The sequence below is a fragment of the Corylus avellana genome, chromosome 8 (assembly GCF_965113065.1).
Source record: "Corylus avellana chromosome 8, dhCorAvel1.hap1.2, whole genome shotgun sequence".
Classification (NCBI taxonomy): domain Eukaryota; kingdom Viridiplantae; phylum Streptophyta; class Magnoliopsida; order Fagales; family Betulaceae; genus Corylus; species Corylus avellana.
In genome coordinates, this window is record NC_142497.1 from 19792913 (window position 1) to 19814779 (window position 21867).

Here is a 21867-nt window from a genome sequence, read left to right on the forward strand (position 1 = left end):
GTTTGGCACAATCACAGGTAAGGAAGTGTTTTTTTTAAATCGCATAATTTTAAATACTAAACTATGATTTTAAAGGTAAAAATGCGATCTGAAACAATTCATTTACTGGGATTTGGTTTAAACTCACATTTTTTTTTATATATGAAATCAAAATGCTAATCTCATCCTTAAAAGACTGAGGGAGAGAGCTGCAGTGAGGGTCGGAAGTTGGGTTCTTTCCCATTTGGCTAATATTTTCCTTAGCTTTTAGTTTATTTTGTTGTGTTTAATGTTTAGCATTGTGATTATGAGCTTTATGCATGAGTAACTAATTTTCTAGCTAGCTAGCTAAGGCTATGGGTAAAGCCTTGTAGTTTTATTAGGTGTTTTTAAGACTATGTTTAATGTTTTTCATGTATTAATAATTGAATGCTGAGACTGATTTTAATTTAAGAACTATTTCATTTTGACTAGTTTTTTTATTCATTATTATTTTTGTTCATATCAAATGGTTACGTGATTTGTTATGATTCAAATTTATAGTGAATGCATAATCTCTCTTAACATGTCATTAAAATCAAATTTTTAATCAAATCCATACTCAATCGGCTTTATTTTTAATTACAGCTTTATTGTTAAATCTTTCGATTACTTACGAGAATTGATTCTCTACTTAATTGAGTTATAAATATGTTTCTTTTTTTTTTTTCTAATAAGTTATAAATATGTTTCAAGAACATATAAAAGTGTGCTAGGTGGATCTTTGATGCCCTAGTGCTTTTTCCATTAATTTTTTCTTAGCTCCATTTTACTTAATTTAATTACTCCATTGCTCTACTTTTTAGTAGAAACAAAGAATGAAATCATTTTATTTTTCTGCACAAAATAAAAATTTTACTTGAATATGTATCATTTCTCTTATATATCGAAAATTTATTACTTGCGATATTGTATTAATATAAAATTCTATACAAAAACGGCGATATTATCGACATTTATTTTACAAATCATTCAGAATGCCATGAAACAAGAATACATATCCTTCCCCCAACCCACCCTTAAAATCCTCAATTAATTAAACTACATACTTATAAGACCACCACGAAGAAAACTTGGAGCCAGAGCTAGCCGACACTCCCTTGTATGCCCTTCAAATATTTCGAGTAATTTTTCTTGGGCAAACGTGCCCCCTAGCTGTAGATACCGCTTTAATTAGCTCACGATTGTATCAAACAAGCATACATATATATTAGTATTACTACAAGCGGGAGAGGATTGAATTGACTGGGAAGTAGGACATTACAACCGGCGCTCTGGACGATTTTGATTTGTTTTTGGGTTTGTCGGAAGAATATTTTCCCACATCATCGGAGACCCGTGACGGCGAGAAGCACACGAACCAACTGGAAAAAGCTGAGAAAAAAGCCATGGCGTTTCCCTTGTGTTAACGTTGCTGGCTTATTAGAAGTTGTTGATATATATAGATGAGTGATGAAAGAAGTATAAGATGCTCTTTTTATAGTGATAAGGGAGAAGGTAATTAATGAGTCCGTGTTGGGTACCTTGAAGAGCAAGAAATAATAATTTAGACTTATTAAGAGAGATGGGGGAATTAGTCAAAATGCGTGGTGGAAAGCAAGGAGGTAGCAAGGAAGGTGGTAAGCACGTTTAGATGATCGATGCCTCTCGCCACTTTCACGGTTTTGTCATTTGTGGCGGCGCTTTTCATCACCACAGACCCGAGATAAAGCGTAACATGTCAAAACAACAACCTAATTGGTGGGATTACGTAGCTTTGGTCTCCTACCGTAATGGTGGTCAAGTCTAGCTTTTTACACCACACATGACACAACCCAATCCTTTGTTCAGTGAATGGTCGAAAGTGAGACCATTGAAACTTGTTTATTTATTAATTAGAATTATGTCAATTAAGGAGAGAGAGAGCAATGACATGCAGTTTCCGTTCTTGTCTCACCACTTTCTGCTTCGTTGTTGTTTCCTTCAACCTCATGATGCAGACTTGAGGGCCTGGGCCAGCCTCATTCTTCCGGGCGCTCAACTGTTGGATGCAGATGATAACACCCGAACTCTAACCGGTAGCACCTGTGGAGGGAAGTTCAAATTTGAGTAACTAAGCCCAAAGACTTGTCGATGTGCCAATAAGTGATATTTCTGATGATTAAAAAAAAAAATTAGCATCCTGTCTGATTCATTTGAGCTGAAAAATATTTTTATTCCCTTAAAAAAAAAAAAAATTGGATCAAATATCATTTTCACGCTCAAGACAGTGACCTCTTAAAGAAAGAAATAATAGTTTTAAATTAAACTAATGATTAATGATTCAGTGTACCAATTTCTATCCGTTTAAGTTTTTAGGATAACTGGTAATTTAATATAATATTAAAGTCAAAGGTATCAAACATTGACTCCATCAAATCACCAAGGGAGTATGACATGCACATTCTGATTACAATATGGTGGAGTAGAGATTTACGGCTGCCATGAGGCAGCCAAGCATCAGACATTTACAATTTTTTTTTTTTTAATTAAAGAAGATAAAAATTAAAGGGAAATTCAAATTTGAGATATTAGCATCAAATTTGAGACATTAGCACCAAATTTAGGATGATTGAATTCCTTTTGTGTGATACCATCCTTAAAAAGTTAACTTTTCACTCCTAAGTTTTAGTTTTGAATTCAAAAACAAGTTTTGAGGCATTAGAAACTAAATATTAATTCATAAAAATTTAACTAACAAAAAAAATACGAAATGAGGGAAGAGAGAGAGAGAGATTTCTACGATTTTTTTTTTTTAATAAAGTTACATTAGACTTTGGCAGACACTTGTCTAACTCTTGGCAGGCAGATAGCAGGACTCCAATATGGTGTTATCCGAAATCAATGCGATGATCCCTTGTGGTATCTCTCCTTGAGCTTGCTGTGCGTTTGGGCCTGTGTGCTTTCCTTGGGCCTGGTCCAGTTGGTGGGCGTGGTAGGGTTAAAAGAAAACAAGAGTAAAAAGTCCATTTCCAAAACAAAAATATATATTAGAGAAAGTATAATTATTTTTACAAGAACAGAGCACACTAGTGTGAGTGAGCAGTGTTTATCTTGGTATATTTTATAATATTATTTTTTATTATAAAGTATATCAACGTGAGCACTAGTGTATTTTTTATTATAAATATTTTTTTAATATTATTTTTATATTATACTGTTCACTTACGAAGTGTAATTTATATTACTACTCTATTTTTACATGATGATCCTATTTGACTTTAAGAACCTGAATGAACCTGTTCATTGCTTGCGTTTTAGAACTCAGTTTTTTTTTTTTTTTTTTTTTTTAATATCTAAGTTTACGAACTAGCTATTTCTTTCCCAATTAAATAATAAAAAAGTAAATGCAAGACATAAAATCTAAAATAAAATAAAATAAAAAACTCCAAGAGATTTTAAAAATATTTTTCCCATATTTAATTAGTTGATTGGTAATTTGGACCACCATATGGTTGACTTCACTGAATAATTAGAAAAAAAAAAAGTAAAGGTTTTAATTGCGTAGTCTTTTGTTGGGAAGAGTCATGCCTACCATATATAGTTTATAATTGAAGGGGAAGTTGTCTCCCCAACTAATTCATTATTTTTAAATTCAAAAAAAAAAAAACTAATTCATTATTTTTAGTGCTAATAATTCGTGAGTTGAAAAAAAAAAAAAAAAAAAAAAAAGGAGGTAACTTCACTGAAAACTCTTGAATTTTCATCCGATTTGACATAATATCTATATACTTTAAAATCTCTCAATTTAGTCCTCTGAATTTTCAATTGCAATTAATTTGAACCATTCCGTCAATTTTAGCCGTTAGAAATATAAAAAAAGACCAAAATATCTATGATTTTCGATTTTTTTTTAAAAAAATAAAAAACGTTTTAGAATTAAGGGTAAAGTTGAAATTTTATACAAAAGTCAGGGATATAAATGTCATGTAACGTTTAAAATCTGACGGATGGGTCCACATTGAGAACAATTGAAAATTTATGGGACCAATTTAAAAGATTTTAAAGTGAGAATTTGTCAAATTTGGTGAAAATTCTAAAATTTTTAGTGAAGTCACAAAAAAAAAAAAAAAAAATCCTATATATATATATATAAAACCCGCTAAACATAGGCAAGTATTTTATAGGAATTAAGAAAGAAAAGTAAACGGACAAGTAGGGGTAGGACAGTCATTCCAAAAGGGGGGCGCCTTTACTCGTTCACTCGCACAGTCGCACTATAAGAAACCCCTCTACCACGATTCACAAATCCTCAAAACGCTTCCTATTTTGATCGCTACATCAAAGAACACAAAAATCATGGGCAGGAAATTCTTCGTCGGCGGCAACTGGAAATGCGTATGTTTATCTGATTGTTCGTCGTCATTGTATATTCTTTTCTATTCAATTCTATTGTATTCTGTTCTTTTCAATGAGCACTGACCGATCTGTCCATGATTTCGATCTCAAAATTGGTTTAATCACTTGTTTGAGATCTTAAAATTCTTAGGCATATACGTGGATGCATATATGTATGTGTGTGTGTGTGTGAGTGCTTAAATCTTAAAATGTTTTCATTATGGTAAGATATTGGGTTGAGATTTTCCTGGTTTGATTTTTCGTTGCAGAATGGGACAGGCGAGGAGGTGAAGAAGATTGTGAGCACGTTGAATGAATCCGAAGTCCCTTCTGAGGATGTTGTGGGTGAGTTTTGTTTGAGCTTTCTTTGAATCTCAGTATTAGTTTCTACTTTAGGAGGTGGTTCAGATCGATTTGGTTCCTTCTTTGTCGTGCAGAGGTTGTTGTGAGCCCCCCGTTTGTGTTTCTTCCTCTGGTTAAAAGCATATTGCGGTCAGATTTCCATGTTGCCGCCCAGAACTGTTGGGTTCGCAAAGGTGGTGCTTTTACCGGAGAGATTAGGTGTGTTTTACATCGTATTTCCTCATCTCTGTTTCAGTGCAGTAGAATGATTTGGCAAAATGGTCGGACATGGTTTTGCTAGTAAGTTTGATAGACGGCAAATGATAAGAATGCAGTCATTAATCACTATTTGATGTTTGCCTTGTTGAATGGGCTATCTGAATGAATACTTCCTATTGAGCTTTAGGTTCAATGTTTCATTATCAATTCTTCAATATTAGATAAGAGGTTTCTCTTTTTATGCACATATCCCAAAGAAAATGACATATACAAAAATTAAATTCATATCTTTTGATTAGTTTTTTGTACACTACCGTGAGAATTTTTCGCTACTTTCATGAACATTCAGTATTTTTCCTGATTAATCTACCACGTTCCCACTTTGGTGGTTTATATGTATTAAAACTTCCTTTTTCCATTCTCAAATCATCGTTGGAAAACTTTTTTTTAATTGATTATGTAGTTGAACGTTTTAATTTTACTGTCTTTTTTCTTTCCTTCCTTTTTGAGTTTTTACTATCAGCAGTACAGGCTTGGTGCAATATGATTGGTTTTATGCAATTAATGTGAAGCTGATGTCTCTTTCCACAGTGCTGAGATGCTTGTCAATTTGAGCATTCCTTGGGTCATCCTTGGTCATTCTGAAAGAAGAGCTCTTTTGAGTGAGTCAAGTGAGGTAAGCAACTTGGTGTTGCCTTAGATAATATCTTCTCCTGTCTATCATATGATTGTTTGATGAACATTTTTTGCTCCTATGGCGGTGCTTCTGGTGTTATAGATTGATCTACCGCTTGCTAATTGCATTTTTTGCAATCCGTGCTTGTCTTTGTAGTTTGTTGGAGACAAAGTTGCATATGCACTCTCTCAAGGCATAAAAGTGATTGCTTGTGTTGGAGAGACTCTTGAACAGCGAGAATCGGGATCTACAGTGGCTGTTGTCGCTGCACAAACAAAAGCAATTGCAGGTACATCCTTGCTGTACTTTAAAGGGGGAAAAAGGTTTCTTTTCTTGTGTGTTTGATACTTTAAACTCTCAATTTACTTTGGTTTAAGGAACAATTTTTGAAAAAGGGGCTAGGGAACTTCTTACCGAATCTAATTTGGTCTAAAAAATTATTATTTTTCGACTGGCATGTAGACTGTAGAGAAGTGTCTATGTAACTATTTTGGTTCTAGCATCTTTTCATTTACTCTTTATGCATTCATTAACAAGCTGTAGCTTTTACATGTTCTGCTCCTTTTGTTTCTCTCTATCATGATTTTATAGATGAATTAACCTTTATTGTTCTCTTGTAGATAAGGTATCAAATTGGGATAATATTGTTTTGGCTTATGAGCCAGTTTGGGCTATTGGAACTGGGAAGGTTGCAAGCCCTGCTCAGGCTCAGGAAGTAAGTATGCCTCTAAGAGTGTTTTTTGTTTAGCTATTCTTCTTTAAATTTGAAGTTTTGCTGTAATGATTTGATCATAGGGCAATGTTTCCATCTCTGAAAGTTAGGGCTCTTGTTCCCAATAAATTGTTCAGTTCATGTGCCAATCCTCATGTTAGCTTATCTTAATGCTTGGGTGCAATTGATGCATGACACTAGGTTGATCACTTCAATAGTTTCCCTTTTTATTTTATCCAATAACGCGAGGAAGGCTTTTTCTGACAGTATGATAAATTTATATATGATAACTAATGCCCTTCTTCAAACATATACTTTGACTTGACTATTGGAAGAATACTGATTATTGTTTTTCTACATGAATGCTTGCAAAAGGACAAAACATAGATAGTCTGCAATTCATCTGCAGACACAGCGTGAATACAGCCTTGTTACACAGCTAGATCTTCAAGCTAGCTGTATTTGGAACCTTGTGTTTCTGCCTTCTGGTCACATTATAGAGCTGCCGGATCTATATGTTTTGAGCCACATAGTGTTCCCCTGTCCATTCTTTTCTGCACATTCTTTAATTCAGTATTAGATTGTAGCAAGGAAAGATCGTTGTAAATAGAGGCTATCTCTATGCACTCAAAAAGATGATATTGCTTCAGATTGTTTTAGATGAAAATGCTTTTTTCACATTTAATGGATTTTTTCTGCCAGGTTCATTGTGAGTTGAGGAAGTGGCTTCATAACAATGCTGGTGCTGAAGTTGCTGCATCAACCAGAATTATCTATGGAGGTATTGTTCACCTGCGTTAGTTTTAATATGCAACCGCTGTTAAAAATTCGTTTGCTTTTTCACTTTATCAGGATATGTAAATTAATTAGCTAGCTTCATATACAAGCAAGTTACTAGAGGACCTCTATGGACTATCAAGCTATGATTAGGAGGCTTAATCATCTATTAACAGGCTTATACATCTATGTCTTTGCATGTGTTTGGTTGAGTTTTATGTCTTCTGCTGAAATTTCTAGCTTGTCAAAATTCTTGTGAATTTTCCGTTCTCCTTATGCATAGTAATATTCTTAGATTAATGCTAAATACTATAATTTTATCCAATAATGCTGAGGTGGCATTCCAAATCATCCACTGGATCTTTTGTTTATTTAACAAGGATTAATCCAAAGGTTAGAGCATTCCCAGTGGAGAAGCCAAATTTTTATGCAAAATGGCTTCTCAAAACGCATTATATTTAGTTTAGCTAATGAATTTTTAAACGTCTCCTACATTTGATTAGCTATATTTTTATCTATATCATTTAATAATATTAAAAGTGAGAAAAAATTTGGAAAAAAAAGAAGATGTGAGAGGAAAAATGGGAAAAGTTTTGAGGAAAAGAGAACATGCGAGAGAAAAAGTAGGAAACGATTTGGGAAAAAAAGAAAATAGATGAGAGAAACAATAAAAAATGAAATGGTTCCCTTGAAAAGTGCTGCTACATTTAGCTTTTTTTCAGCTCTTCCAATCAAATATCTATTTTACATTTTTTTTTTGTTAATCCAATGTAGGCGGTTTTTAAACATTTGAAGAGTCATTTTAGATAAAAGTAACATTTGGCTATTTCATTGGAAATGCTCTTAGCTGAGAGTGCCACATTAGCCTTGTTAGATAAATGTTGGATAGAATTATAGTATCTAGTATTTCTCGTAGTCTTGTGGGTAAATTAATTGGTTCACATACAAACTACTCCAATTGTGGGCTGAACTAAATTCCTAAGTGGCCAAGTAAGCCTTTAGCAAGTAGAACACAGCCTTAGACCTGGGAGCCCCGTAGTATCCAGTATGACAGCACAACAGACCAGCTAAATCCCACATCTTCTCATGCAATTCATTTCCCTTCTGTGTACTATTGCTGTTAGGGACTTACGGGTTGGTTTGCTAACTTGAGCAACTATTCCTGTTTGTATATCTTGATAAAATCAGATATCAGACCAAGAACCAATCCTAGCTGGTTGGTTTAGTTCAATTTCGGTTTGGCACCAAATCAAGTTCAACTCGTTTACGTGGTCTGCCACATCATAAAAACAGCTTTTCCTTTTATTAGAAGGAATATGGTACCACTGTTCTTCAGAAAGATGATCTACTAATATACCCTCGATGTAAATACTAACTTAAACCATATGTACTGTAGGTTCTGTAAATGGAGCAAATTGCAAAGAATTGGCAGCACAGCCAGATGTGGATGGATTTTTGGTTGGTGGAGCTTCCCTTAAGGTGATTATTTGTGTTTATGTCATTGTTTTCACTTGTTTGGTTTCTTGTCTAGACCTGGGTTAACCGACTCCCCTATCCACGTTTTCTTCTTCAGCCGGAGTTCATTGACATTATCAAGTCAGCCACAGTGAAGAAGAATGATTGAAAATCAGTACCATGTGTTGATATGGCTGCCCTTCTTGCTTCATTCTTGAATGCTTAATGGAAAAATAGTTTTGTAGTTGATGTCTGTCCTTGTAGATTTTGGCCAGCATAATTTCGAGAATAAGAGTCAGATTTTCATTGTTTTCTGTTATTTTGAGGCATGGATCTCAGTTTGAGCTTTTAACGACTTTTACCTGATTATGTGGACATGATGCTGGTTGTCTCTCGTTGAAATGAAACAAATAACAAGACGTTATGTGGAATGCTTTTATATTATTTCCTTGAATCTATCTTTTCCTAGTTGTCTAATCATTATTTAAGTTTCGAACTTCTTTGGCATGATGTAGCTGCAATTGGATTGAACTGCTTAAGGTCTGATGCATGTGAGCTCGTAATTTGCTGACCGAATTGGCTGCAATTTGTATAGCTAAATTGGGTAGCCTTTGTAGAGGGTAGGTGTCGGGTACACTTGTCTTGGACAGCTTAAGATACAGAACCCACTTGTTCCGAGCACTCTAAGCCATGGTCGTTCTCGCTTTCTACCTACAGTCCCATTGCCTAATTAGTCCCAATCTTTTGTGATTATGACAAAAAAAAAAGCACCACGAAACAGCAAATAATTTTTGAACAAATATAGGAATGGAACGTACTACTTTAAGCTTGATAGATCCCACCCCTTTTGAAAACAAATCTCTTTTAACAGACAAGATTTCCCAGGAAAATTTCTGTCCCATTGCCTAATTAGTCCCCATCTTTTGTGATTATGACAAAAAAAGCACCACGAAACAGCAATAATTTTTGAACAAATATAGGAAATGGAACGTACTACTTCAAGCTTGATAGATCCCACCCCTTTGAAAACAAATCTCTTTAACAGACAAGATTTCCCAGGAAAATTTCCACGGAAATTTGCTTTTTGCGTTCTCATGAAGTTTTTTCCACGCACCTTTTTGGGTTTAGCTTTTGCCTTTAGACTACCTTTTGACGGTGGAAATGGGAACTTGACCACTTGAGTGCCCTGAAAGGTAGAAGACTCCAAGACTCCACCGCTTTCGTTGGTGTATTTTAATAAAATCAATTATCTTTATTAATTTATTATAAAAAAATAAAAAAAAATTATAACCTCTTAAATTAAATAATTGTTACAAATTATTTATACCTCATTAATTATCACACTGAGAGTCTCTTTACCATTACTTTTATTTTTTATTTTTTATGAAACCTTAACTAAATCAACTTGAAAAAGAAAAAGTCAACAGCCACGAGGCTATGTACTGGTTATCGTGCTTCTCCACGTGAGACGACCTAAAGGTGTCGTGGTATCTAGCACTTGAAGCTTAATTTCTCACCCCATAATGATTATGCATATGGACAAAATAACTGTGGTACAGCATCGTATGGACAACGCAAATTTCATCAAAATTGATTTAAAAAAAAAAAAAAACGAGAAAAGAATCTTTAGCCCTCTGTATATGTACTTAATCCATATAAACCCATAACCTAATTTTCTAATGTAGGAAAGAGATGCCATTTTATTTTATAGAAGCATATGATATCAAATCTTAATAAACAATAATGTTTTTGCGTTATTTTAATGGGAATTTTTGACTTTATGACACTCTTTTGTTTACTAAGCATAGGGAACTTGACCTCATCATCGCGGGAATTATTTTATGACAACGGATGACTACTGCTACATGGCATCATCAAATGATATAAATTTTGAATAAACATTTGCAATGTACTAAAACATCTTTTTTAATAAAAAAATGAGGGGCTTTCTTTTTAACACGGACCAAAAAACAAATAATAATAAAAAAAAGATGACGAGAAGCAGATGAAAGATACCACTTTAGGGGGTGTTTAAAATAAATTGGAAGAGAAGATGGGTGTGAAGTTCATGGCCAAAGATTTCGAGGGTAGGGTATTGTCAACTATGTGTACCATAGTGTCTTTTATTATCGATCCAACAGTAAGTGACAATGGCAGCGTGGAAGATAGTAGAATTCTATAAAGATATAGGGTTTCAACAAATAATTATGAAGGGAGATTGTTTGAAAACTGCGCACGCGTTGTGACAAGATGATTCATGTTCAAGCCGAAACAAGATCTTCTCCAGTTCAAATCAACAGAAGAGTACCCAATTAGTTATACTTTAAGGGTATTTTTGTCTTTTTATTTTTTGAGAAAACAAAAATACTCCTCCACTATAACTAACTAAATATTCTCTAATTCAAATGCAAGGAAGATGATCATAATTGGTTCGAACCGGAATGGCCAATTGATTGAAGATATTAGAACTCTATTAAATGGCTTCCAACCATGGTTCGTAGAGCATAAAGAAAACAAATGAAGCAATCCACTGTTTGGCATATAAGAGCTGATAATCTTCCCCAAACCTTAGATAATGTACTTACCGAGCAAGATGTCTCTTCTTAAGTTAACGAAAGCTTAGAATTTTCTCTAAAAAAATAAACAAATAATGAGGAGGAGGCTTCTTTACACGAGCTCAAAGAATTTTTCAAAAGAATGATGGGATTGAATATGGGGAAAAATTCTTGGGACCAATAAGCTGTCTGTACAATTGATGGCATGTGCTTCGAGTGACCTTTATTAATTGAAGGGGCATGGCATTAACGATATTGGTCCATTAGTGCCTTTTGTAGTGCTTGTTAGTGAGTCTGAAATCCATATAAGTTGACAAAGGGAAAAATGATCATAAGCCATTCCCGACAACTATTAATGATTATTATTGTTTGCAAGAACATAGTATTAATTCTTACTACTTTTTCTTCATTTGCATCATGATGGGATTCACAATACAACTTTTTATACTCTTTATTTTGCACCCTTCCTGATTCCTTAAACAAATTTTGATTAAAAGTTGTTATTAGAGAAAAAAAAAAAAAAAATTAAGTTTCAACCGAAAACGAGAGGAATAGCTGATAATCTGCAATCTCGTCCGGTCGCGCCATGATTCTTTTGATCATAACATGCACAATTTTGACAAAACATTTTTATAAGAAGAGGGACAATTGGTTTGGAGCCAGACACATGATGCATTTGTTTATTCCACTAAATATGTATCTCCATTTGTTTATTCTAAATATCCAAACCTTTCATCTAAAATAAAAGAAACTAATGGGTAGTCAGCCACCATAAAGGAGTGGCCGGCAGCTCTCAATCTCTAACCCTCAAAAGAAGTGGTGTAACCATCTCAAGAGGGCTCAACGGGGTGGTGCACATCCGAACCACTGATTTTGAATGACTAACCACTCTAATAAAGGATAAAACTATGGATATCCACTCTTAAGGAGTACGTTGATCACCTCAAGGGAGTGATCCAGCTGCTTACATGACTAAATCTAAATTGCTTATTTAAAATAAGTAGCCTGACTCTTAAAATTGAAGGCTCCTATGGTTTCAAGAAATTACATGTACTTTTTTTTTTTTTTTTAATTATATTCAAGAAATTGACTTGTTCTTGAATCCATATCATTATATCACTTTCTCACAGACCCTAATGTCAAAGGCTATAAAGAATTTGATGATGATTGATAGCAATTCACCCAAATTGCAATCAATTCAAGTAATTCCGACAAATAAGATAGATACGAGGTTCACTTGCCTAAAATTATTTTGAGTTGCATTCTAAACTGCTCAAGATAGGTTGGCCCCACATCCGACTTTCACCATAAATTGTAGCTAATTTCATTTGTCTATGATTATCTTAAATACTTAAACATACGAGTAATATTTTTCTTTACACTTATTCATCACATTTAATTTATATCAATTGATGTCATATATTTTAAAGTAATTCTCATATTAACTACTTTAAATATGTCACGTTAACCGATAAAAAATAAATATAATAAGTAGATGTGAGAAATGATTAATGAGATTAACATTACTCTAAACATATATTCCATCTAATATTCATGCATAGGTGGACATGTACGGAACCAATCAACATCGTTTACTACTAGACGAAATTGCCACCCTGTTTGACCCATTACCTCACCGTCTAGATTATGCTGTGGCATTAGTTTATTATTACTATTATTATTTAATTAATACTCAAAGCCTATAGTCTATAGATATATCCTTTTCATGAAACGGGGGGAGAAAAAATAAATAAATAACGTGACAATATTTAGATATTATAAAAATTAATTTATACCTTAAAATAATTAATTATTGTCCATGCATTTCACTCCTGTTTCTGCCCAAAAGGCACGTTGATTAGTTAAGAAAATTAATTGATAATTAATAAATGCGGCCAAAATACTTTTCTATGCCCCCATCCTTTACCATTCTACCTGATTGGTTTCTCGCAGCTGTCCATAGGAGAGGCAGGACAACCCGGTTCTCAAGTAGCTTGCCATGGCTAACCGGCTCATAACCTTTCAAAATAAGCCGGCTCTTGAGCCAGCCAAATCGATATTATGATTACACGTGGCAAACATGGATTTGATGGGCTCCACTCTCGCAGTCAAAATTGGGAGGATGAATTATTAAAAAAAAGTAGGATTATTCACGGCTCAAACACTGTGATTGATTGACGGCTGTGATTTGATCTGGGGTGCTGACATCATGGGTGCCTTGGTGGGGCGTATAGTTACGTACGGCATACCAAAGATGGTACGTCATACGGTCATTCAAAAAAGTAAAAATTTGGATTAAACCCAATTGTGTGCTGGTTTAGGTATGCATCTCACGGGTTGTTTGGTTTCCAGATTTGCGAAATCCCGAAAAGACAACGTGGCATGGCATGGCATGACTATTACAACCTCATAATTTTGCAGCTATTTTGCTTCTTTTTTTTTTCTTTTTTTTTATGGAATTCTTTTTGCTTTTCAAAGGTGGCCAATTTTTTTTTTTTTTTTTTTTGTCATTATTTCAGTTTTCAAAAGTCAAATTTTTTAGGAGAACTTTAAGAAAAGAAAAAAGTTATTTTGCATTTTTTTTAAGTATTTTTTTAACATACACAAATGACGGGATATGCTCGATTCATTTTTAGATCAATTTTAATTATTAAAAAAAGTGTGAATTAAGCATGACACGCTGCCTAAATATATTAAAAGAATGAAAAATAGTATTTCTCAAAGAGATATGTTAGTGTCTTTAAATGTCTCGTGCTTATTAATCGTTGGGCATCTTTTTTTATCGATTAGGTTTCGGAGTGAAGTTTTTCTACGTCGACTAGTAGTAACTTGAATACTTACACCTATTCGGTTAGCGACTTGAACATATATAATTGCTATATAAAATATGCTTTTAATCATTTTTATTGGTTATGTTTCGTCTAATTCTTGTAAATTTATTATTTAATTAAATTTCAATCTTGTAACATGCGCCAATGGAGTATGAATCTCCAGATGAAATGAATGCAAAAACTTTATTACGCCTCTTTTTAGAAAAGTCAAAAATCATATGTTACATGATGATGATGATGAGCCGTCTAATAGGCCTATAAAAGTATAAAGCTTTGTTGTAGCCTTGTAGGACACATGTTTTTCGCTGACGATTTGATTTTATGAGTTGATGCATGATAACTCACAATCCTCACACACTTCAATGCTCCCAACTACAAAAGTGGGTGAGACAAGTTGTGTTCTACCTGTAAATACCCAAACATTCACTGGAATTTTAAGCCGTACGTTCACTTTATTGCAATTTTGTTTTTGATGACACTATAATAAAAAATAAATAAAAAAACATAGGTTTAAAGTTTTTGGGCCCAATTGCATAAAGACTTATGAAAAAGGCAAAAGAAAGCCTAAGAGCCTTATGATTACTTTTTTTAAAAAAAAATAAAAGAAGGTGAGTTACAAGGGATTCAACTACCACAAACATGTGAGTATTCCGACAATAAAACCCAAACATAGCCTTATGCTTACTTATAACTACTGCACAATTACAAGTTGACAACGGCACAATTAATAGGGGTAGCTATCGATTTTGTCAGTGTAGGTAGGGATATTTTCACCTATTGATTCATGAAAGTCAGTTAATTCATACCGACAATGAATAGTTGACTTTTTCGGTTAATAGGTGATCGTTTAAATTATTTAATTATCGGTTACAAGTTTTTATATTAAAATATATCAACTTCATTATAATTACAAAATCAATAAAGCATATACTTTATAAATGAAAAAAAAAAAATTAAATTCATAAAATACCGACCATAAGGACAATCACAAATCAACTTGATGAACACAATAAGGAAACTTATATGATAGAGTTCAAAATTTACTAAAAAAATTGGTTAAGTCGATTAATTGTCTTCTAATCAACAACAACAAAATTTTGACCACCTACCAAACAATATTTTTATTCTGCCTACTGACTGCGAGAAGTCGGTTGTCTGTTGGTGGCGCTGGTAGGCGGTAAACGATTAATTCACGCACCCCTAACAATTAAATATAAAAGAGTAATGCTACATATTATATTTTTGTTTCCCCTACTCAACCAGACTTTGAATTAGTTGTTGTTTTAAACCTCTCCATCTAACCAGTAACTTTGGCTAAGGAATTGGTTGACTGCTACTCAACAATGCATTTTTTTTAAAAAAAAAAAAGGAAAAAAAAGGTAATACTATAAGTCCCTCTTGTGTTTCTTTTGAGTCCCTCTAAGAATGATGTGGCTATTAAAATCACTATTAAGCTTGTGATTAATCATTATTAAATTTTGATCAAATAATGATTTTAATAGTTATATTATTCTTTGAGGGACTTAGGAGGAACATAATAGAGACTTCTGGAATTACTAGTAAAAATAGATATAAAGTTAAAAATAATTTAAATAAAATAGTGAAAATTGATAACTAAAATATTAAGCCAAATGTAAATACTTTAAAAAAAAAAGTTGATAGCTAAAATAAAATGTTAGAATATTTGATATTATTCTCTATGGTATATTCTCTCCTATTAAGATTTATTCTTTACCTTAATTAGTCTATGGTTTTTGCTTATTACTATTTGTAATGTTAACCGACACAATTATTCTCAATCCAATGTAATCCATTATCTGCTTCCAGTCACTTTCTGTTCTTTCTCTCATTCTCTATTTTTTTTAATATATCTCTTCAATATATTTAACATATTTAATTAAGAATATCTTTCCTTCCTTATCGTAGAATATATGCAATTATGCAAATACATCCATAGAGGCGAGTTTCCAATTACTTTATCTTTTGCTTCACGAGAGAGGCCTGTCATGGGCCCCTGGAAGGCATGCCGGCGTCCATAAATGAAAGCAACGAAACCCTTTGATGCACAAGTTGATGAAGAATATCCCCTTGGTTTGTTTCTTTAGTGTGCCCATATTGTTAATTTGCAGTTTTTAATTGATGCACCAATATATATATATATATATATATATATATATGGGGAAATTACTTTTTATTCCCATGAGCTACAACACTTTGGCGCTTTCTCCTTTGAATTACTAACTGTGACATTGCACCTCCATGAATTACCATTTTGTGTTTAAAACCCTCATTTCGTCAGTCAAATGCGTTAATTCAGACGGTCTACCCATCACTTTGCTCTCATAAACTACAATTCATTGTTACTTTGGCCCAATGAACTACAACGCATTATCACTTTACCTCATATATATAAATTATAACGCGTTATCACTTTGACCATCTGAATTAACGCATTTAACTGACGGAATGAGAGTTTTGGGCACAAAATGATAGTTTATGGGAGTCGGGTATCACAGTTGGTAATTTGTGGGAGCAAAGTGAAAATGCGTTATACCTCATGGGACGAAAGGTAATTTTTTCAAACAATATTTATCGAAAGTAATGAGGCCAGAAGTTTAAAATACTTAAAAACCAGAAAAAAAAAATATTTTATCATTTTTATTAATGTATATTTTATATAAGATGTATATAGAAAGTAGACAAATAACACCATCAAATTCAATGCAGAAATAGTAATATCTTGAATTTAGCTCGTTATTAGTACCATTTTGCCATTTTGGTACGAAACTTTCAATTAAATCATGTGAGGTTGAGAGAAAATTGGATTCTTTTCTTTTTGGCTGCATGATAAGATTCTTATCCCAACTTGTCAGATCTATTGTTACAATAATACAATATCAGTACCCAAAAGCTCTTGAAATACTCTCAATTAATCCTCATCAACCGACGACCAATGAAGCCCAACCTAGGAATAAAAATTAGGTATACAACAACTGTTGCATACTGCTGCAATGAATATCTCTTCTGACCAATGCCGATGAAGACCGTTAGAGCTACATTTTGAATATGTTTATATGTAATTAAATTGTATTATAATAAATAATATTTATAAAGAGATTAAGAAGTAATGAATAAAAAAGTTTTGCTAAATAAACAATTATTTTTTGCTCTTTTTGAAAAAAAAAAATTAAACAAACAATTAAAAATATAAAACAATTAAAAGTATTTGGATCTTTATATTACATCAAATATTTGTTTTCTGTTTTTGTGTTTTTTAAATAAAGACACGTGAACAAACGGATAAAAATAAATAAATAAATAAACCAACGGTGGTTTTTGTCATCGACGCGAAGGTTCTTAGCATGAGGAAAGAAGAAGGGGCGACTGGGTTGGTCTGAAAGCTGGTAAGCCAAGCGGGTCCATTTGCCGAAGCCACCACTAGCAGACAAGCTAGCCATCTTTATAGAGCATGGCAAAATGAATTTTCTAAAAGATTTAATCGAACGGCTGAGAATGATAGCAGGTCTGTGCAGCCTTATCTGCTCTGACTTGACTCTGAAGAGAGAGAGAGAGAGAGAGAGAGGGGAAAGCAAGAGAAAGTATAAAATCGCTGAGCTAGAGACTGGGACCAGTTCGCCATTATTGCAATTCACCGGCACCTTCCAACACTTTCTCTCTCCTTCTCTTTTCTGTAGTTATAAGAGCAGTCAAAGCTGAGCTCTTAGTTGAAGCTTTGTCAACTTGTTCTCCTTTAGGAAAGCTCTCTCTGAGCTTCTCAGCCACCCGAATATTACTCAAACCCAAAACCCACTTCTCTCTCACACAGCGTGTAAAAATCGTCCTCGGCTTCGCTGAAAAGGAGGTGGGTTTTTGAATAATTTATGTTTTTTCTGTTCATGGTTTTTTTTTTTTTTTTTGTTTCTATGACGAATTGAAGTTGCAGTTAAAAGCAATCGATTGGAGACGCCTTTTTTTTTTTTTTTTTCTTGATGAGACCGAACTTTCTTATATTCTCGTAGCTTTGAAAAGCTTGCGTTTTCACATTCGCACCCAGATCTGCCTGGTTCTACTGTTGAAAGTTTGGTTCTTTCCAAGCTCTGTGCAGCTGAGTGTCTAAATTTTTGTGATCTGTAGGAAGGAAAATCAAAAGCGTAGTTGGCTTTCATGGGGATTTGCTTGAGTGCCCGAATTAAAGCTGAGAGCCCTTGTAACACAGGTACTCAGATTTTTCATTTCTTTTTTAAATGACCCGTATTTATTTCATTTTGTAGATGTAGCTGTCGAGTTTAAACTGATCGTTCAGAAAATTTCTGTGTTTTGTTTTTGGTATAATATATGGGTTTACCCCCGAATTTAATATTATGCTATAAATTTGTTCAAAATTATTATTTAAAAAACTATTGGAGAACAAGGGGAGAGGGATAAGGTTCTGGTTAGGTGAGTTGGATTTGTCCTGTATTTGGGAATTCTGTTTCACTAGGAATTGTTCATTTGTTTGACAATTTTCTTGTTCCTCTTCCAGGGTAGGTGTAGTTTGTTTGAGAAAATTAGCCTCATTTGTATTGTATGTTTACAAGTATCCTGCGAATCTGGATATCCTCGACACGTTAGTGGCTGTTCTCTTTTCACTTTGCTTTGCTTGGTTGCTAATAATCCGACCACAAAGAAAGGGAAATGAGAATTTACTTTTTGGGGTTTTTTAATATCCCCTTTCTTAGATTTCTTGGCAACCAAACAAGTACAACAAAAAGGTGCTTGCTGTGCATGTCTAGCAGTTATATTTTGCTATTCTACTATAGTTTTGTATTGAGCAATGATAAAGAGGTTATCAAAGGTGGTGAAATTATAGTGAAGTTTTTGTGAGGTTGTAAGTTTCGGGACTTTTATCATTTTTTTTCTTTCCCTAATATAAACCTAGAAATTAGGGAAATGAGTTCGGTAAAACATGGAAAATTATCATGTAATATGCCGTGACAATTAATTCATGTAGAGATTATGCATTTACTTGTGCAGGGGCAAATTCGAAATATGTTAGCACAGATGGAAACGATTTTAGCAGTTCGAGTAGCAAGGTCTCGTCATTTTCAGCGCCTCTGACTCCTCGGAGTGAGGGTGAGATCTTGCAGTCCACCAATGTGAAGAGCTTTAGTTTTGCTGAACTCAAAATGGCCACCAGGAATTTCCGTCCTGATAGTGTGTTAGGAGAAGGTGGTTTCGGCTCCGTTTTTAAGGGGTGGATTGATGAGCATACATTTGCTGCTGCCAAGCCTGGGACTGGCATGGTTATAGCTGTTAAAAGGCTTAATCAAGAAAGTTTTCAAGGTCACAGGGAGTGGTTGGTGAGTGAGTTTTACCTTCCTTATAATTCTCTGCACAAATAGAGAAGTGGCTCATTGTCATTACTAATTTTTAAATGGACAACCCCTCAAACTTCTAGATCAGATAGAGTTGGGCTTCATAAGAATTCATGTGTGGGTATGTTGGAATCCAGATAAACTTGATTTGTCCCCACTGCCTTTAGATGTCCACAAGTGGTCTTATAGGATGCAACTTGCATGCTTGCCATGCCGACCAGGGAATTTTTCTTTCTGTATTTTGTTTTATAGTTGTGGTTCACAACACGCATAATTTGAAGTGCACAGATTTACTTGTGATATCTCTGATCCTACAGGCAGAAGTTAATTATCTGGGACAGCTTTATCATCCTCATCTTGTGAAATTGATTGGCTATTGCTTAGAGGATGAACATCGACTGCTGGTGTATGAGTTCATGCCTCGAGGCAGCTTGGAAAATCATTTATTCAGGAGTGAGTTCTTCTATAACATCTCTCCATGCAATTGAATTAAATAGGTCTGATTATGTTATGTAATTGACAAAATTAATAATTTTGGCTGCACCAGGGGGTTCATATTTCCAACCTCTTTCTTGGAACCTCCGTCTGAAGGTTGCCCTTGGTGCTGCAAAGGGGCTTGCCTTTCTTCATAGTGCTGAAACAAAAGTGATATATCGGGACTTCAAGACTTCTAATATTCTGCTTGATTCGGTATGTGGTCCGTGAAGTAGGTCTTCTTTACTTCTATGATACGGTCTCTTGTGATGGATTCATTTTGCCTTTTTGCTAGCTCTTTTAGAAACTTATTTTCTGATGTGGTCACAGAGCTACAATGCAAAGCTCTCTGATTTTGGGTTGGCCAAGGATGGGCCGACAGGCGATAAAAGTCATGTCTCTACCAGGGTTATGGGGACCTATGGATATGCTGCTCCAGAGTATCTAGCTACAGGTATTATTCATAAGCACTTTTTTCAGGTTCTCAATCTATACAACTAGCATTGTGTGTAGACCATTCTAGGCAAGCACTTGAATTATGATTCCTCTAATTATCATCGAGTTTATTTATTCTCTTTCTGATAATAGCTACACTTTGCCAACGGTAGGTCATCTTACCACCAGAAGTGATGTCTATAGTTTTGGGGTTGTCCTACTAGAAATGTTGTCTGGTCGGAGAGCAGTTGATAAGAATCGACCATCTGGAGAGCACAATCTGGTAGAATGGGCTAAACCCAACCTTGCAAACAAACGTAAGATCTTCCGAATCCTAGACAACCGTCTTGAAGGCCAATATACAATGGATGTAGCCTATAAGGCTGCGACACTTTCATTGCGATGCCTATCCATGGAAGCCAAGTTCAGGCCGACGATGGATGAAGTTGTAACAGCATTGGAGCAGCTCCAGGAATCAAGGGATACTGAAGGCGTTCAGAAAACTTTGAGCAACGGACCCAGGACTCGAAGACGAAGTGCAGATGATGCTCACCCGGAAAGGAAACCTGCTGCTTACCCCCGGCCCTCTGCTTCCCCTCTATATGCTTGAAAACTCAATAGCAGAACTTGAGAAAAGCTGCTTCTTTGTTCTGCTAATAACTGTACAGATCATATTTCGGCTAGCGTATTCGATAGATCAATCTCTTGACAATTTCCTGGTGAGCTTTTAACAGAGGAATGCCACAGTGATATATATATGCCTTACAGATATATGTTTGTAACAATTTGGAAACAGCTTGGAAAATAGGGATGCAGGTGCAATTGTATGATGACTACAGGTAGCTGTCCTTTTTCTTTCAGCCTGGGGTGGTATATCTTCCTTTTGTTTTACTATTAGATGGGTCTGTCTGTCTCTCATTTACATGTATCAGTTTGTTGTAATGTCTCTATGTCTGTTTTTTCCAAAGAAGGAAAAGAGACGAAATCCAGCCATTGATATGATTGTTTCTCTGTGATTATGAAGTTGTTATTCTTTTCTGAGCAACAAAAGAGAAATAAGTAAATGTAAAGTTGGTGTGGATTGATGATGTTCACCGTGGGTGTACCATAAAGGTCTGACCAGGAGCTGAACTTGAGGGAGGCACACGTGGATTCATGAGCAATGCCCCTTTAGACTTTAGAGATTTTGACTTTGTGTGAAGCTGAAACGTGATAAAAAAATAAGATAGTGGACACTTTCAATCTGTCTCCTTCTATGGTTCTGCAGCACCAATTAAATTGTTTCCTTGTAGGATAGCTATTTGGAGAAAATTTGTACGGGACTCAATTATGTGAGTGGATGATTTAACAGTCAAAATTTATTTACGATTTTATCGATAAGAGAAGATGAATTATTTGGGATTTTTTTTTGAGAAAAATTGCGATTGCATAAAATCTACCCTTTCAAATCACATGTAATGATGTGTTTTTTTTTTTAAACGCTCAGTTTTAAAGTCTAAATTGTGCTTTTAAAAGTGAAAACGGGATTTTGTAAAACACTTGGTTGCGTTTTTAAAAATTGTGTTTTTAAATCGCACATTTTTAAATATAACAATTTAGACACTTGTGATTTATGTTAATATTATACTTTTTTTTTCTTTATAACTGTACTTTAAATTCTTGA

At 34.3% G+C, this 21867-nt stretch overlaps 2 protein-coding genes across 2 annotated transcripts; both read left to right on the top strand.

Annotated features, from left to right (window-relative positions):
- Positions 1-4231: 4231 nt before the first annotated feature.
- LOC132164509 (triosephosphate isomerase, cytosolic) lies at positions 4232-9009 on the top strand. Its single transcript, XM_059575029.2, has 9 exons — positions 4232-4374; positions 4644-4719; positions 4812-4935; positions 5527-5611; positions 5768-5900; positions 6232-6326; positions 7026-7104; positions 8497-8579; positions 8674-9009. Exons 1-9 carry the CDS (start codon positions 4336-4338, stop codon positions 8722-8724), a joined length of 765 nt encoding a protein of 254 aa, XP_059431012.2. The 5' UTR covers positions 4232-4335; the 3' UTR covers positions 8725-9009.
- Positions 9010-17532: 8523 nt separating this feature from the next.
- LOC132163413 (putative serine/threonine-protein kinase PBL10) lies at positions 17533-21298 on the top strand. Its single transcript, XM_059573695.2, has 7 exons — positions 17533-17803; positions 18076-18157; positions 18955-19280; positions 19613-19748; positions 19843-19985; positions 20100-20223; positions 20378-21298. Exons 2-7 carry the CDS (start codon positions 18106-18108, stop codon positions 20812-20814), a joined length of 1218 nt encoding a protein of 405 aa, XP_059429678.1. The 5' UTR covers positions 17533-17803; positions 18076-18105; the 3' UTR covers positions 20815-21298.
- The last annotated feature ends 569 nt before the right edge of the window (positions 21299-21867 follow it).

Bases quoted from the DNA above. Each gene is read 5' to 3' on its own strand.
- LOC132163413 (XM_059573695.2), top strand. From the start codon at position 18,106: ATGGGGATTTGCTTGAGTGCCCGAATTAAAGCTGAGAGCCCTTGTAAC. The intron at 19,281-19,612 runs GTGAGTGAGTTT...CTGATCCTACAG, and splicing joins AAGGTCACAGGGAGTGGTTG to GCAGAAGTTAATTATCTGGG. The intron at 20,224-20,377 runs GTATTATTCATA...TGCCAACGGTAG, and splicing joins TCCAGAGTATCTAGCTACAG to GTCATCTTACCACCAGAAGT.
- LOC132164509 (XM_059575029.2), top strand. From the start codon at position 4,336: ATGGGCAGGAAATTCTTCGTCGGCGGCAACTGGAAATGC. The intron at 6,327-7,025 runs GTAAGTATGCCT...TTTTTCTGCCAG, and splicing joins GCCCTGCTCAGGCTCAGGAA to GTTCATTGTGAGTTGAGGAA. The intron at 8,580-8,673 runs GTGATTATTTGT...TTTCTTCTTCAG, and splicing joins TTGGTGGAGCTTCCCTTAAG to CCGGAGTTCATTGACATTAT.